The 16,491-nt window shown below is 32.8% G+C and overlaps 2 protein-coding genes across 2 annotated transcripts; both read right to left on the bottom strand.

The window, feature by feature from the left end:
- Positions 1–1,600: 1,600 nt before the first annotated feature.
- On the bottom strand, positions 1,601–3,223 carry LOC108226009 (uncharacterized). Its single transcript, XM_064078929.1, has 4 exons — positions 3,039–3,223; positions 2,336–2,453; positions 2,046–2,265; positions 1,601–1,837 (listed from the first exon to the last, which is right to left on the bottom strand). The coding sequence occupies exons 1-4, from the start codon at positions 3,209–3,211 to the stop codon at positions 1,806–1,808; spliced, it is 543 nt and encodes a 180-aa protein (XP_063934999.1). The 5' UTR covers positions 3,212–3,223; the 3' UTR covers positions 1,601–1,805.
- Positions 3,224–11,538: 8,315 nt separating this feature from the next.
- LOC108226008 (vesicle-associated protein 2-2) lies at positions 11,539–16,222 on the bottom strand. Its single transcript, XM_017400961.2, has 10 exons — positions 15,763–16,222; positions 15,155–15,225; positions 14,978–15,059; positions 14,408–14,727; positions 13,850–14,140; positions 13,267–13,341; positions 12,749–12,851; positions 12,461–12,525; positions 12,031–12,380; positions 11,539–11,794 (listed from the first exon to the last, which is right to left on the bottom strand). The coding sequence occupies exons 1-10, from the start codon at positions 15,809–15,811 to the stop codon at positions 11,539–11,541; spliced, it is 1,662 nt and encodes a 553-aa protein (XP_017256450.1). The 5' UTR covers positions 15,812–16,222.
- Between the last annotated feature and the right edge of the window lie 269 nt (positions 16,223–16,491).

Below are 16,491 nucleotides of genomic sequence, written 5' to 3'. Positions count from 1 at the left end.
TCGTGTTGTTTATAAGTTCGACATTTTTATAAAATATTATTTAATAATATTTTTTTAAATTAGTTTTATTTAAATAAAGATTTAAAAATCAAATTTTTTCAGAAAAATAAATTTGAAAAAAAATTATAAAACTAAACTTAAAAGAAATCTCAAGAAACGTGTCAAAATTAACATGTATAATTGAATGAGACGGTTAGGTATTTTTAAAATTATCTATTAACTGAAATAAAATTTGAAGTCTTGTTCAAAAAATCTGATTCAATTGATCTATTTTTACATAATTAGGTCCGGTTAAACTTGAATTTTCATATTTAAATTTTAATTTTAATTTTCAATCCAAATTATCGAATCCTACTTGAAATTTGATTCACCCAAACCCAAAATATAATAGATGATTATATATAATTTATATTATAAATTATTATATAGAAAAATTTACAAAAATACTTGTCTTTAAAAATACAGTCATAGTTGTAAATGTGATTGTAATGGTAATCAAAAATAATAAATTTCAAATGTGTGAAATTACAAACAAGTTGTATATATTGGATTGCGCTCAAGAGAGAATCAATATTTAAAATAGAATCACGGAATCACGTTGTGTTGTAGAACCTTAAATTTTAAATAGATTTTTTTAATATGATTAGGGTGTAAAATTTTGTGTGATGAATTGAACTAATAAAAACATGTTTTTTTGCATTATTGTACGTGTTCAAAAACACAATATTGTTTGCATGAGCAGTCTTTAGTCTAAGAGTGATCCACATTAGATATTCATTTAGTTTTTGCGTTATGTTGTATTTCTCTAAATATAAGTGATATCTCACAAATAATGTATGAACGATATTTCAATTCAAAAAATATCTGAAATAATTTCAGTAATTTATGTCATTTTTTTTAACAAAATTTTGTAGATTCTTTCTAAATTTTCTGATTTTCACTTATCTATTTGCTCTTTTTAATATTATGTATAATATTTTTCTGAAAAACATATCCCTTATAAAGAGTATATTGGATGACAAGAAAGGTAAAATTTGATGGGCCTTGAAGTTGGACGCATAATAATTAGAAGATAATAGTGCTCAAGTGATTCAAGTGGATGGCACTGCATCAGTGTTGCCGGAGAATGCAGGGGACCCAAAACATAAATCCATCTCAGGTCTTAAACCTAGAAGAGCAAATGCTGGTGTTGTAATCAGAGAAAACCAAGCTTTTCTACGTCCCTCGAAGGAAAGTTTTGAAATTTGACAAAGGAAAGTGTATGATTTCAAGCTCAGCTCAGTGTTGGTTATGGGTGCCTTGATAAAGTTTCAGCTGTCCAAGCACTTTTGTTAATGACCATTTCTTCTAAAATCTCGAGGTATCCAATTATATTTGTATTCTAACATTCCCCTCACTCGAAAGCCCATTTCTTCTAATATTTATATTTTGTCTTCGTGTCCATAAGGGTGTTAAGTGACCAATACCCAAAATATGAAGGTGTTAGGAAGAAGGCTTACGAGAATCATATTTGTATTCTAACATACTCAGGCAGAAAACACAAAAACAATGAGAAATCTTGTGCTTTATGTGAAAACATAACAAAATGTGCAGTCCCCTCTATCTAATGAATATGCTCCATGCATGCTTGGGAGACATCGAGGAAGTGAAGCCTTGAAACACCTGGTACCTATAAATCTTTTGCTGTTTGACATGGGATCAGGCTGTCGAAAGAAGGGTAAGAATGCAGATCTTTTTCCTTCAGCGTTCCGTGTTCAGAAGATGCTCATATAGACATGTTATGATCCATCTCTTCCGTTTGATATCTAATCACGCCTTATTTGGATAGTAAATATACCTGTTTATCAGATTATCCGATCTGATTACTTGAGAAGACATTAAAAAATTGTAAGAGTACTATAATGAGAACTCCCTATTGAAAAACATATGACATGCTGTGCTGCATTTCGATAAAAATATGATAACAAGTACTAGTTGAAGGTCGAAACCAGGTTAATATTGCATGTTGTATATAATTAAGTTGAAGTTGAAAGAATGTAACTTACATGAAGGAAGGCTTGATATGTCTGCAGTAACTGCACAAGGAATTGCCAAATTCGAGAGTGCTCCCCTTATAATACCGCAGGGAAAGTAGAGGTGCATTTTCCTTGATTGTGCAAAATTTACTGGCAGTGTTGAAGGAAATGTAGCACCGGAATCCTCTGATATTGGATTTGACACCCGTGAAATCCAGCGGAAACGATTATCTCTCAGTACAAAGGTACCCTACAAGAAAATAGTCATGTAGTTGAATTTTGTCAAGGAGCTTTAGTTCTTCAATGCGACAAACACTCACTTTATGATCTGTCCTCAGGGTATCTATCTGCTTCTTGAAGATCTTAATCCAGAAGTCTGTGCAGATAAATTTGATTGCTTCTAGGTGATCACTAAATTGTGACCTCTCCATCGTGTACCTAGAAATAACACGACGAGATAATCAAATCATCTGACTCTTAGCATGAGTTGAGTCATTTATAGGGATCATAAGTTAAAATTCTTATTGCCAGCAGAACCCTCTGTAACAAGATGGAACGCAAAACTTTCTGATCCAATGTTATACGAAACTCATGTCAATCACTTATCTAGTCAATCCATTTTCACTAATATGGATTAATCTTAAGAGTTCTGATATGTTGCATTGTTGCCTACCCTTACTGTAACCATACATCTTGAACAATTGACAGTTTAAGTAGCAAAGGTTACAGAGCAAGTGACTCAAGATAGCCAGATCAAGTCTTCCAAAGGCTAAGGAATTACAATCCAATTTTTCACAGTAAATACTATTATGATCATGCCTTATAATTCACAAACTTTCATATTTTAGATTCAAGTCATAAATAGCTAAGCACATTTTTAAATTTTGAATTCAAATTTAAGAACACGGGATCCATGCATGCAGAACACGTAAATCTGAGATACGTAACATTGTTGCCCATCTCCACACATCTCGACAATGCATCTTTTAAGCGTGTAAGATGAAACGTGGGAAACAAACCTACCTTTCACAGAGCTGGTTTCCAACCTGATAACCGATGGCCTCGACAGCCTGAGCCACGAGTTCCGGTTTGCCAGCATAGAAGCCATTGGTATAGGAAGAGACCGTCTCTATAAGCAGAATGTCCAGACAGCTCTCCGATACTTCCTTTCCCATTCTCTGTTCCTCCTCCTGCATGATATGTATTTTGAGCAAATACAAACTTGTAAAAAATTTATTGCACTTATAATAAATCACAAATCTTTTAAAAATCCTTATAACTATTCTGACAATAATAGTAATTTGATCCACAAGATCAGCAATCTTCAGTAATTGACCTTGTCCTTACGTTTGTACTTTGAGCACAAAAAAGCCAATAAATTTTGATAAAAATGGACAAAATTAGCACACATATAAATTTTTTAGTCCCGGACTCGATTTTGGAGTTAACTTGCAATTCGTCAAATTTGCATTACTAAATATATTTTTATTGAAATGCATATGTTGCCTATCATATAATTTTAATATATTGATCTTATAATTAATAAAATTTAATTAGTTGACATGGAAAGAGAGGATATATTTTCATCACCATTAATCTTGAAGGGAATTCGGGGTAGACTTCGAGTATAGCATATCATTCTATTTATAACATAAAATGTAGAAAATGTATACACTGTTTCAACTTGATACCTCCTCCGTTTCAAAATATTAGTCTTTTATGGAGTTCTTTTTTCGAACAAATTATTTTGCCCGAGTGATAGAAGATCTCATCTCTGCAAATGAACCAATCAACATTGCATGGCCTAGGTTGTACTATTGACTAATCAAATTTGCTCAACTGTTTCTTTTACAGGTGGATTCTTTCGTCTTGTCTTCCTGCATCTTTCTTGGCACGAAATTCTGATTGAATCGAATTCTTTCTCCTTTAGCCTCAGAAACTTTTGGCTCAGGCTTTCATGCTCATTCAGTTGAATCCAATCAACAATTGCTGAAGATTTTTCTCCATTTGCATCGTCATGTTTCTCGCATCTTTCTGCTTTCAATCCTCACTGATATATTTGAGAAATGCCTCGACTTAAAATGGCTCCAACAAATTAAGAAACCTGTACAGCAAACTTGTTAATGAGAAATTTTGAGACACTTGTTCTGCACTTGTGAACTAGTCATTGGATGACTGGATGTTTAGGTATTGTTGTGGCTAATGACTCGGCTCTAAGGTCGACAAAAAATAATGTAGAAACAAACTACAGTAAAATATTTGACAAGTTCGATAAGAACATGATAACAAGTATAAGTTGTAGGTTTTCTGAACCAAAAAAAATTATATCAGTTACCCGGTAATAAAGGCTGTTTTCTGTATAAGATAGAGATTGTAGTTTTCCGCGGAAAGAGTTTTAGACAACCATCCCCTTTTCTTTAAAATTCTTGTTATTCATTAATATAAAATATACTATACTGATGGTAAAAGAAGACAACTTACATGAAGGAAGGTTTGATTCAACTGCAGTAACCGCACAATTAGGGCTTGCCAAATTCGAGAGTGCTCCCCTTATAATTAAGGGTTTGTCTACTCTGTGCCCATGGGCACATGATAAGCACTAACATTTATAGAATTGGAGGGTTTTGATTGGTGTGGTTGTTGTATACGCGGGAGGGTCCACCATTATTAAAGATGGTAAGCCAATATATAGAACCATCCAAATTCATAAATTTTGGTGCTTAGTGTGTGCCCATGGGCACACCATAGAAAAACCGTATAATTAAACAGGAAAACTAGAGGTGCATTTTTCTTTATTCTGCAAAGTTGTCAGGTAGTGCTGAGGAATTGTGGCGACAGAACCCTCCAACATTGGATTTTGATGTACTGACAGCCAGCAGAAACGTTATCATGCAGTACAAAGTTACCCTACAAAAAAGGTTTTTTCAAGAATTGGAGAACAAGAATTTGCAGTCCACCCGCTATTGCAGATATTGTGTAACAAATTGTTGTCACGGTAGCTGACCTCAGATCAGTTTAAACATAGGCATGATCTGGGATACTTGGACTCTAGGTGCATCATTAGAGCAAGTTTAATGCAAACAACATGCAAAGGTGTTTGCATCCTCCAGCTCAAATTAATATTTTACAAACTCTCTCTTCCAAGTCATCTCTAATGATTTTTAGTCTAAATCCACTCCAATCCTAAACAACCTTCACAGAGTTGCTAGCATCCATGCATATAATTATTTAGTACATCACATCTATGACAGTGGGCTTGGCAGGTCCAGCAAATTAAATAAAAGAATATTAAAATATTGCAAACAACCGTTGTCTGGATTGAACAAATTTTGCCAACAACTTTCTAAACAATCTTCTCCAATGGCAAACAACCTTGCCACCTCACTAAACAACTTTGCAAACACCCGCGTTGTGGATGCTCTTATGAGGTGACTAAGTACAGACTACAGAATCTAAGGTAACTAAGTACAGAATGCAGTTTAAATCCACAGCAGAGATTATGATCTAAAAACAAGCAATTGTAACTATTTCCTGGATGGCAGTTGTGAGGAGTTCCCTTATAGAATCAGATATTGTAAATTTTTTTTTTAGACCATGCACTGGAAAATCAGTGGACAATAACTGTGCCAATGATGCAGCAAAGTTGTCAAATTGTTCACAAAAATACTGTAGATTTTAATAGTTAGACAAGCATGCTGGTTTATCTTTCAATGAAATGTACGAGACTAGAATGACTAGCAAGAATTATTGACAGCCTAAACTAGCTCTAAAACTTCTATAAAGATTTTTGTGCATATAAGTTTTGTGCTCACATTTCATTATCTTGGAACCACACACAAAGTCACTGGTCCACTAGGTATAAGTGTGATAACATTTTTCCACATACTTGCAACAATAGAAAATTAAACTAAACACCTACATCTAACCATGCACCACTTAAAACTTCAAATAACCGAGTAGCTTTGCCTCTTTACTGGCAACAAAAATGAAACATGGCTTAATGCCCTTTTCACCCTCAATATTTGGGGTATGTACCAATTCGGCCTAAATATTTTAACTCGGCTGATCTAACCCTCTAAGTATCTGTTATGTTTTGATTAGCCCTCATGCCGGGATGGAGCCAAAAAAATGTTATATAACAGAGAGGCAAACTTGATAATTCAGAAATATTTATTCGGGTACGAGGGTTATTCGGTACATAACGAATATTTTAAGGGTTAAATCGGTCGAGTTAAAATATCGAGGGTTAATCGGTACACCCCCAAATTTTAAGGGTTAAAAGGTCTTGCAAGTTATATTATCTGAATTTTTGATTTTTCGTGGTAGATAAAAGTTACTCTATCATGACACCAAAAGATATGTAGCAAATATGCAGGTTGCTGACATGCAATAGAAATCAAAGTTGCCAACACAAAGGCTGCACAACCAGTATCTTGAGTGTGACTTAGAGAAACTGCTGTAGTCGACGGTGAATTAAATAATGAACCATTCTTACTCTGAAATTTCATGATTATGTCCCAATTTTGTAGTCGGGTTTATCATTTCAAGATTAAACAAGACCATATGAATACTCAAGCATTCTTGAAAAAATGATGTAAAAACCCATTGGTGCATGTTGATTGTCATCAGTAGCATAACAATAATAATCAAGAAAATGTGTACCTACAAAACGAGTCTCGTCTTTGACACAAATAGATATAGCGGACTGACAATGCAGATAGGAAAATTAGTTAAATATACACCTCTATTGATGTGTTTCTAACCCACGCCCCATCGCTTAGGTGCAATAATACATGCTAATGTAGATGAAAGCATTATACATTTTGACGAGGAAGATCTGAGGAGTCATCATTTAGTTGGTTGTTTAATATCCAATCCACACAATTGGAGAAGCAAGGAGCCTGTGAAATCATGAGGAGAAGCGACCTATATCGCAACCCATGCCGTGTCATATGCTGAAATAGATAGTTGAACCTTATCAAATAGGCTTCTGGTTTTTTCTTTTCTCCCTTGAATACCCTGCATATAGTTACACAATTGATTATATTTCAAAATTTTCAGATATATATTGAATGAGGTGTTAATTGAAAAAGAAAGAATTAGTTTTGACATCGTTTTTCTGAGTATGTTTGAGTGTTCATATGGTCAACAACTCTTGCATTTATAAACTCAACCACAAAATTGGGACATAGTCATGAAATTTCAGAGGAATAATGGTTCATTATTTAATTCACCATCAACTACAGCAACTTGTCTAAGTCACACTTAAAATACTGATTGTGCAACCTTTATGTTGTCAACCTTGATTTCAGTTTAATGTTAGAAACCTGTATGTTGGTTACATAAATTCTGGTGTCATGATAAGGTAACTTTTATCTACCCAAAATATTCAGACATTTAGATACTATAACTTGCAAGACCTTTTAACTCTTGAAGTTTAGGGGTGTACTGATTAGCCCTCGATATTTTAACTCAACCAATTTAATCATCAAAGTATTCGTTTTATGTACCGTGTTACCCTCGTACCGGAATAAATGGTTGTGAATTGTCAACTTTTCTCCGCCTTTATGTACCGTTTTATCACTCTTTCTCGGTTTAAGGGTTAATCAAGACATAACAGATACTTGGAGGATTGAATCGACCGAATTAAATTATTGAGACCATATACGTATCAAGACACACCCATAAACATTGAGGGTAAAAGGGCATTAAGTCATAAAACAGAGAATAGTATACAATATTTCCTTATGTGAAATCATAGTCAAATAAATCGTCATAAAACATAAAACATGTACATTCGGAAACCAAGCCAAATACTTTTCACAATCAAAATTCACTTCTCATGGAGTCCCAGTACAACAGTATCTCAGTCAAATATGGAGGATAACAGGAAATTTATATGTAACATATATTAACATGCTATTTTTCCAGGTCCACTACAATAAAAAACATATAACATTCCATCTTCAACAATTAAACATACACAATCCTAAAGTGGTCTACAACTCTTCATATAAAGTCTATTATTCTACAAACTAAATCTGAAATATATCAAGCGTCATATAGAGTACTTAGGCTCGGCAATTTGACACGTAACACGCTAACATGAAATGAAACGACACGAAAAAAATGGATATGCGTTTTAATTTTTGATACACGAAAGTACACGAACACGAAATTACACGATAGATATCGTGTCGGATATGGGTTTCATTTTGGGTACACGAAACGAAAGTACACGAAATATTTGTAAATAATTTGTATTATATATATGTTATAATATATTAAATATATAATTGTGTAAAATATATATATTTATATGTATATGTAGATATATATCATAGACACATTAACAAATTTGTAGAGAATTGTGCGATGTTATAGTTTTTGAAAACAAAGAAGTATAGTAGCATCGAACATCAATCATCATTTTTTTTTTGAATTCCATGACCGGCTAAAATTCACGATAGTCATATTTTTCAAAATCGAAATCATCCAAATTACGAGAGTAGCGATCGTGGTTTGTTTGATTTCATGAAGAAAGAGGAGAATGATGAAACTAAAGTGATCGCCACGAGGAACTGTCTCCCGCGGATGATCTCTCCAAAGGTAGGACTCTCTCTGTCTCATTTGTGCATCTCGCCCAAAAAATACATATATTTTTGTGTGTATATATAAAAACTTTTAGTATAACATGATTTGATCTCTTTTGCTCTCTTATTCACACTTTCAATTCTCATCCATCCGATTTGTGTTTTCAACCGAATCAAATATCCGGATATCGATCTTCTCTCCGACATCTGCAAGGACATCTTTAAAGGACTGATCATATTTGAAAACGACTCATTTTGTGTGAATATACTCCACAAAATTAAGGTGTACTTTTTCTAATTCACAATCTTACTTGTTTACGTGATCCGTTGATAATTTAGATAGATGCATCAAATCTTTCTATTATTATTCCTAAATTATATCCTTTGTATTTTGATATTTCCTTGCGTAAGATTGAATTCTATGCAACCACAACCAAATATAGGTTTTTGATTTACTGTTAACATGTTTTTTACGAGATTTTACATATCGGGTAAACGGTGGTGGTTTAACGGTGGTTCGCGGTGGTGGTTTGCGGTTGTAATATTTTTGACTAAAATTTTGATATAATTTAAGATTTCAGTTTTGTAGAATTGTATTTAATTTTCAGTTTAATTTGTCTGCATTTAATTTTAATTATTCTGATTGATATAAAGAGTAATTGTATCATGTAATTTTTTCTTAAATAGTGATTGACTTTTTTTTTCATTTTTTAACTTTTGATATTAACCTTTTTAGTAATTGTTATAATATCCTTTTTAATAATTGTTATATTATATTTATTGATTGATGTTATACTTAGACTCTAAGGACTTCATATAAATATTTTAATTTCCTCAATTAGAATTTCTTTTATCTCATTCAAGTTGATTCTTTTGTATAAATGGAAATTATTTGAATTTTTTTGGAAATGTATTGCTTCACATTTAAATCAGTTAGTGTGTTAATTGTGCCTCTATTGATGGCTATTTATGTATCATTTATGGGTGACTATGATTGATGTCATATTTTTGGCTTTGTAAGAGGCAATTATGTGCCACTTTGTTGGCTGCAATTATGTGCTACTTTGTTGGCTTGTTAATAATTGTTACGTTATATCTTCGGTATATTTTCTTATTCATTAGTGTCTCACCAAAGATCCACCTTTGGTTGAGACTTTTTTTAATTTCCTTTTCACTACTTGAATGATACACACATGATGTTAATAATTATTGATTATTGGACATATTATCTTTTATTTTTTTAATAATATATATAATCAGTTATATATGGACTTATATTCTCCTTGTTTCCTTTGTTTATATTTTCAGGATGCTTGGAAGAAGACAGGTTTTTCTTTTCGGACATTAAAGTTTTATTATCTAAATTTCCCCGGTCATCTTGCATGTCTGATGGTTAGATGATAAACTTTCTTGAATGAAAGAATTATCACGGTAAATTACCGCTTCATATTCGTTGAGATTCATTCTCATCATCAAAAAAAAAATTGTAGAGAATCGTATGCAAGCATAAATATATCATTCATAGTTAGTAGAATTATATTAAAACTATTTTTTGATTAAAATTATATTAATATTTTTATATATAATATACACGAAACATTTCAGATCGGATACGGGTTTCAAATTAAGTACACAAAATTAATAACAGACGGATACGAGTTTCGCCTACGAGTACACGAAAATACACGAAACAAAACAATTGCCACCTCTAAGAGTACTCCACCCAAAAAAAATGGACTGTTATTATCCATCAAATCCAGCCAAGGCAAAAGATCTTTGCAAGTGATTGGTTGACTAACATACCTATTTACATCGGTAAGAGTGTAATCATCGTTGACATCATTGTCTTTCTTTGAGAACATATAGAATATGCAATTAAATTCAACACATTCAGGACCTTCTTCGTATCTTTCTAAAACCAATCCAAATGTTGAAAGGTCATCCCCTTAATCTATGCATCGAGGGGTGAACACAAAACCTTGAACACCTCTAAAAGGATAAAATATTTGAAAATCACATGTTCCATTAGCCAAGAGTTTTGAACAATGTTCCCTCTTTAATTTCATTGTCATGAACATGAATTTGATAAGTGAATGGATCCTTTCATTTAACAATTTAATTCGTTGTTACTCATATGGTTAGTGAATTTCAGACCATTTGATGAGTAGGTCATAAATCTCATATTCGAAATCAACTTGTAAATCATTACTTTTTAGGAGTTTTCTCGATCACATCTAAAATTCTCAATAATCTGCCAATATGGACAAGGATTTCTTTTTATGTCTTCTTTTAATTAATATTTATGGAAAAAGTACAAAAGAGATTTAAGAGGAATCTCTTTCTCTCCATCAATTATAAAAATTATTGGTTTGCTTGATTCCTTCTCGCACTCAAATATCTGTTAAGAAAAATGACAAATATACTTTAATTATTGGAAATAAAAGTATATTATGCAAAATATAAGGCCAATCTTAAATAAATGACAAATTAGATAATGAATCGAGAGATAAAATATTGTACTAAAGATAACTTCCATGTATCTTCCCGTAAATTATTAATTATTTTACCGTTGCATTTATTTATTTTACAGATCCGCTTACCCCTATTTCAATCCCCGAACTCCTCACCAGACTTGAGATTTCCAAGAGAAAAAAGTACTTATTGAAGTTTTGACAACTATACAAATATAAATCTTTTAGTATATGACGAGCATCATCGATTTGATATCATGACCACCAACCACGCCGAAAGTTGGAACAAAGCAATTCTCGATGCCCGGAAGCTCCTGGTTGCTTCATTGGTATGAGTGTTATTCCAGAAGACGGTTGAGTACTTTGATCAACGACGTCTTAAGATTGCATTACAAGTTTTCAAAGGTCAAATTTTCACCAAATATGCCAATAATTTAATGAACCATGCTAAAAAACATTTCATGGGAAAGGTGTTTGATTTAGGGACTTCTTCCAAAAAAATTTTGCTTCAATCAGTTTTGCTCTGCTCATGAACACGAATCTCACAAGTGAATGAATCCTTTCACTTAGGAATTGTATTCGCTGTCGCTCATATGGATATTGAACTTCTGACCATTTGACGACGAGGTCATAGATGTCATCTTCTGAATCGATTTGTAAAGCACTACTTTCAAGCACAGCCTCAACCATGTAGAGATCAAACTTCTCAGGGGCACTGAAAAGAAAAAGACACTTTTAATAATATAAAGATTAACAAATGAAGGCTGGTTAACGAGGATACTATACCTCTGAATTTCAGAGAACTTATCGACCAAAAACTTTTCTAGTAAACTAACTTTTCTAGTAAACTTAGTTTGGTCTTTAGATCCTCTGGAAACCTAAGATGCAAATTATCAAATGCTTAACAAACATCAAATGGTAAATTATAGTAAGATTAAATAAGACCAGTACCTATCAAAGTCTCCAAACTTATTCATGAAGAATTGTTTGGCAGATCTTATCATTCCATAGTTTTGAACATCAGTCATCATGAGGATGCTCCATGGGTCAAGGTATAACAAAGCTACTTCCTCAATCATATCTAAATTTTTCAATGACCTGCTACACTCTTTGATGCATGAAGTAGTACCATACTTGTCTGCAACAACCAAAAGACCATAGATATCAGAAGGACTTCTTTTTATCTCTTCCTTCAGTTTATTTTTATGGAGGAAGTACAAAAGAGACTTGAAATGATTCTCTTCCTCTCCATCAATTTCAAAAATTATAGGCTTCCCTGATTCCCTCCCACACTCAAAAATCTGTTGAGAAAAATCAATTTTAATGCAAAACAGATACTAATACTAAGATGCTAATACCAAGCAAAGTGAGGAGGGCTCACAGTTTTAAGAAGAGAACTTTTTCCTTCAATAAGATCAGAATCAATCTGTATCTCTTCTCCTTTGGCTGAAGGATAATTAGGCAAATATATGTAATTTAGACAGTACATGACCAATGCAATCAAAGTATATTAGGCAGTATGACCAAAAAAAGAGAGTATATTAGGCATGATATAATACAAATAGTAATTTAGGCATGATACATGACACTGCAAATTAGAGCAGATTATTCAACATAAAAGGCAAGTCTTAAATATAAGACAATATATGAGAAATTAAATATAACTAACCAGAGTCAATGATTAGAGTCATTGAATTGAACTTTGTTAGCTTAGTATTATCTCCACCATCTGCCTTAGAGGTGGACGTCGATGCTTCCTTTTTCTGAAATACCTTCATAAACAATATTACAAACCTCTCAGACATGATCCCATAAGCCAATGACTCATAGATACAGTAATTTTCGCACATTAAAATTTTTACTCATTCACTTTCAGGATGCAATATTACTGAATATCTAGGGATAGACAGAGAGTAAATAACAACATAAATACGGAATCTGTTTGCTAGTGGTCAGTGAACATGAGGAGATACATAGTGGAACTCTAGCACGATTTGGAACGTACATATATAAACAGTTTCTTGATCATTAACAACCCATTCAACCCTCAAAAGCACACCAGACTTTACCAATCATATCAATGACAGCACTGGACACTTAAAGCATGCAGAACGTAACAAACAGTCTTAGATTAATAATGCAAAAGAACTGATTGGGGTCAAAAAAAATTATCAGTTTACAACTTACCAATTCCTGTACAATTTTCCTGTCTTGGGTGCTCAGCCTCTTCTCTTCTGTCAGCTTTGAAATTTTTCTCTCGGCCTGGGACAAGCCACAGATTTTGGTTACTAACACAACTAGGGAGTGAAAAACATATCTGTATTTTGCTGAACACCCAGAAGCAATTAACAATAGAATCAGTTTTGCTATTATCTGAAAGTGAGTAATTCTCTTTGCTTATTACATATTAACTCTCACTTAATGTAGAAATTGCTTTCAAACAAAACTAAAATTACTGAAGTATACGGAGACGGATTGATTTCATAGGGGAATAAGGTCTTATATAAGTATTTTACTCTGTAAAAAAGTATAAATACAAAATGTGTGACATAACAGTTGAATAACTTCACATCATATTGTCCAGCATTTCTCTTTATCTAGTTGTAGACCTATAACTGACATAATGTGATGATTAATAATCTGCTACTAACCCAAAAATTGTTTCACCTGGCTTGTCTATGTCCCATACAGAAACATTTTGCTGTCATATACTTGTTACTCTTAGTAATACATTTTGTGGAAATGAAACTACATACAGTAAAAATCTTACCTCATTTAACTTTGATTCAGATCCTATTATTTTTGACTTCACCTCCTCAATTTCCTTCACTAACTTCAGCTCATCCCCATCCATTAGTTTAGATGCTACAACACTCAATGGTTTAGAGTCCTTAATATCTTTCAAGATCTCCTCCAGATCCTTTTTCGTTTTAGAAATTAATTCATCCTTCATTTCATGCACGACATCTTTGCTTTGCATCGACTCCTCAGTATTTTCTTTAATTATTGGCTTTAAGTCCTCAGCAACATCCTTTTTGTTTTCTTTCGCATCCTCAGTAACCTGAAAGATTTTATGAACTTCTGAATTTGAAATATACGTGACAGGAAAAGAAAACTGACATTTTGTAGACAACCTAAATTCTCTAAATCGCATCTACGCTTGATATACTTAACAATATGAAACTGAATATGACCCACACCTTCATAAAGGATATTAAAAACCTCAGCCAAATATAGAACTTGGACTTTATAAACCAAAATGTAACATCAGTGACAAGATTTCACACTGATTTAAGACAGGAACAGTTGTTATTAAAGAACAGCTCACCGTCTGATGAGAAATTAAGTTTTCAATGCTATTTGGATTTTGATCTTCTGGTATTGACACTTCATAAGATTGCACCTGATTTAGTCTTTCATTGACTGGAGAAAGTGTAATAGAATTGGGAGGGCTGACAAGTATCACTCCAAGCTTCTTCCCCTCAACATACTTTTCATCTATGTCAATAGTGAAAAAATCTTTAAACGGTACTGTGACAGATGTAATATCCTCCTCAGTCGTCCCAGCAACAACCATAGCACATTGAAGTAAGAACTTGTCTTTGCAAATCAAATCAAGAGGAATATCCAGTTGTGCTTGCATTGTAACTATATTCAAACAGGTGGAAAGAATAGAACAACAGCGTTCAAGTACACACAAATTCTCTGAAGCAAATCAATAGCAAAAGAAAATCAATGCATGGATTTTTTAAGTAATAGTCACACTCAAGCCTTTACCTTTTACTTCTTTGATTTCTTATTTAGAAAGATAAATCAGCTTCAAAGCAAGCAAAAGGTCCATACATTGGGGAGAATTGACGAAGATAAGTTATTTGAGACATCATTGGAAACCAGATACCTGTAAAGTCACATATCCCTTTTGGATTCAATACGCCTGTGTTTGGCCGTACACGGTATTTTCTGGGAGATGTTGTTATCACCTGCGAGTACAGTGATTTATTTTACTGAGCTAAAATCCATGAAATAAATGCACAGTTACACAAGTACATCAATGTTATCAACTATTCATTTGAACCTTAAAGGCAACATGTTGGTTGGTCTTGTTGACTAATCGAACAGAGCATGAACATTGTTTCTTCGATTCAACTACAAAATAACAGGGAATCATATTAAATAAAAAATAAATGTTAGCTTCTCATAAAGCCCGCGCAGAATCAGCAAGATAAGAAACAAATTACTCTAAAAAGGCACCACAACTTGAGAGATAATGTTTGCTTCAATATCTTTACCAATATGATAAAGGGGAAATATAACAATAAACCTCTTAAAAAACAAATTTTAAATTCATTTTTGTAAAAAATAATCTCATATATTTCGACGTAGTTTGTAACTTTCCCAATATATGTTCCACAAGCTAGAGCCTAGATGCATTCACATAAACAAAATCTCAACTGGGGAAAGGGCTGCACGCCTGCACATCTATCACCCTCACCAGACCTCAAGTGGAACATACGTGGTAAACACATCATCAAATAAACAACAGGTCAAGAGCTTAACAACTTTTAACTATGGAAGCAGAACAACTCTTTATGTAACTTACTATTACATACTTGAATCAACTATAAGTTAAATACTCATTGCTAAGTATAATTACAGTAACAAATTATAAATATGTCAACTTACTAATAAATCTGATTTCCTGTGGCTGAATTTCCAGGAGTTCGGTACTCATTTTTAACTCAAACAATCCAGGAAGGCACTAAAACACTAAACCAAATCAGCAGTCCAACGAATCCAGATCTCTTCACCTATAAATCCAGTAAAACACAAGTCATAAAACAAAATCTACACATATATTTACAAACATTCGATGACTCAACTGACTCAAGTCTTACAATCAAGCAATACATATGTGTAAATCAAGTTACAAAATTCACTCAAGCCCAAAATTCAAGTACTATGCATAGAACTCAAAACAGGAAAAAATAATTAACAAACAATCACGGTGGTGTAACTATCTCCTACAAAATATGAATATAATAATGCAAAAAAAATTGAGTTTTCTTAATAGATTTCCAGAAGCAATTCAAAAGAGCATCAAAGTTGTTAAACATAATATATAGACTTCAACAAATATAGATAACTTCACCTAGAAATTTAGAATACAAAAGTTACTTGACTTACAGATGGAGATAACATTCAATTATATAAATGACAAAACCATAAACACCTAAACAGTTCCACAAACTCAAATCTCTACTCCTGTACACTAACTTATGAATTTAAGCTCCTCTGGTTGAATTTTTAAAACTTGATAAAAACCTGCAGCTTATATTACTCATATAACTAAATTTATACATACCATTACAAACACTAACTTAAAAAGAATGACTTAACCAAAAATCCAACAAA

This window comes from Daucus carota, chromosome 6, assembly GCF_001625215.2.
Source record: "Daucus carota subsp. sativus chromosome 6, DH1 v3.0, whole genome shotgun sequence".
NCBI lineage: Eukaryota > Viridiplantae > Streptophyta > Magnoliopsida > Apiales > Apiaceae > Daucus > Daucus carota.
This window is presented reverse-complemented; position numbering and strand designations above follow the sequence as displayed.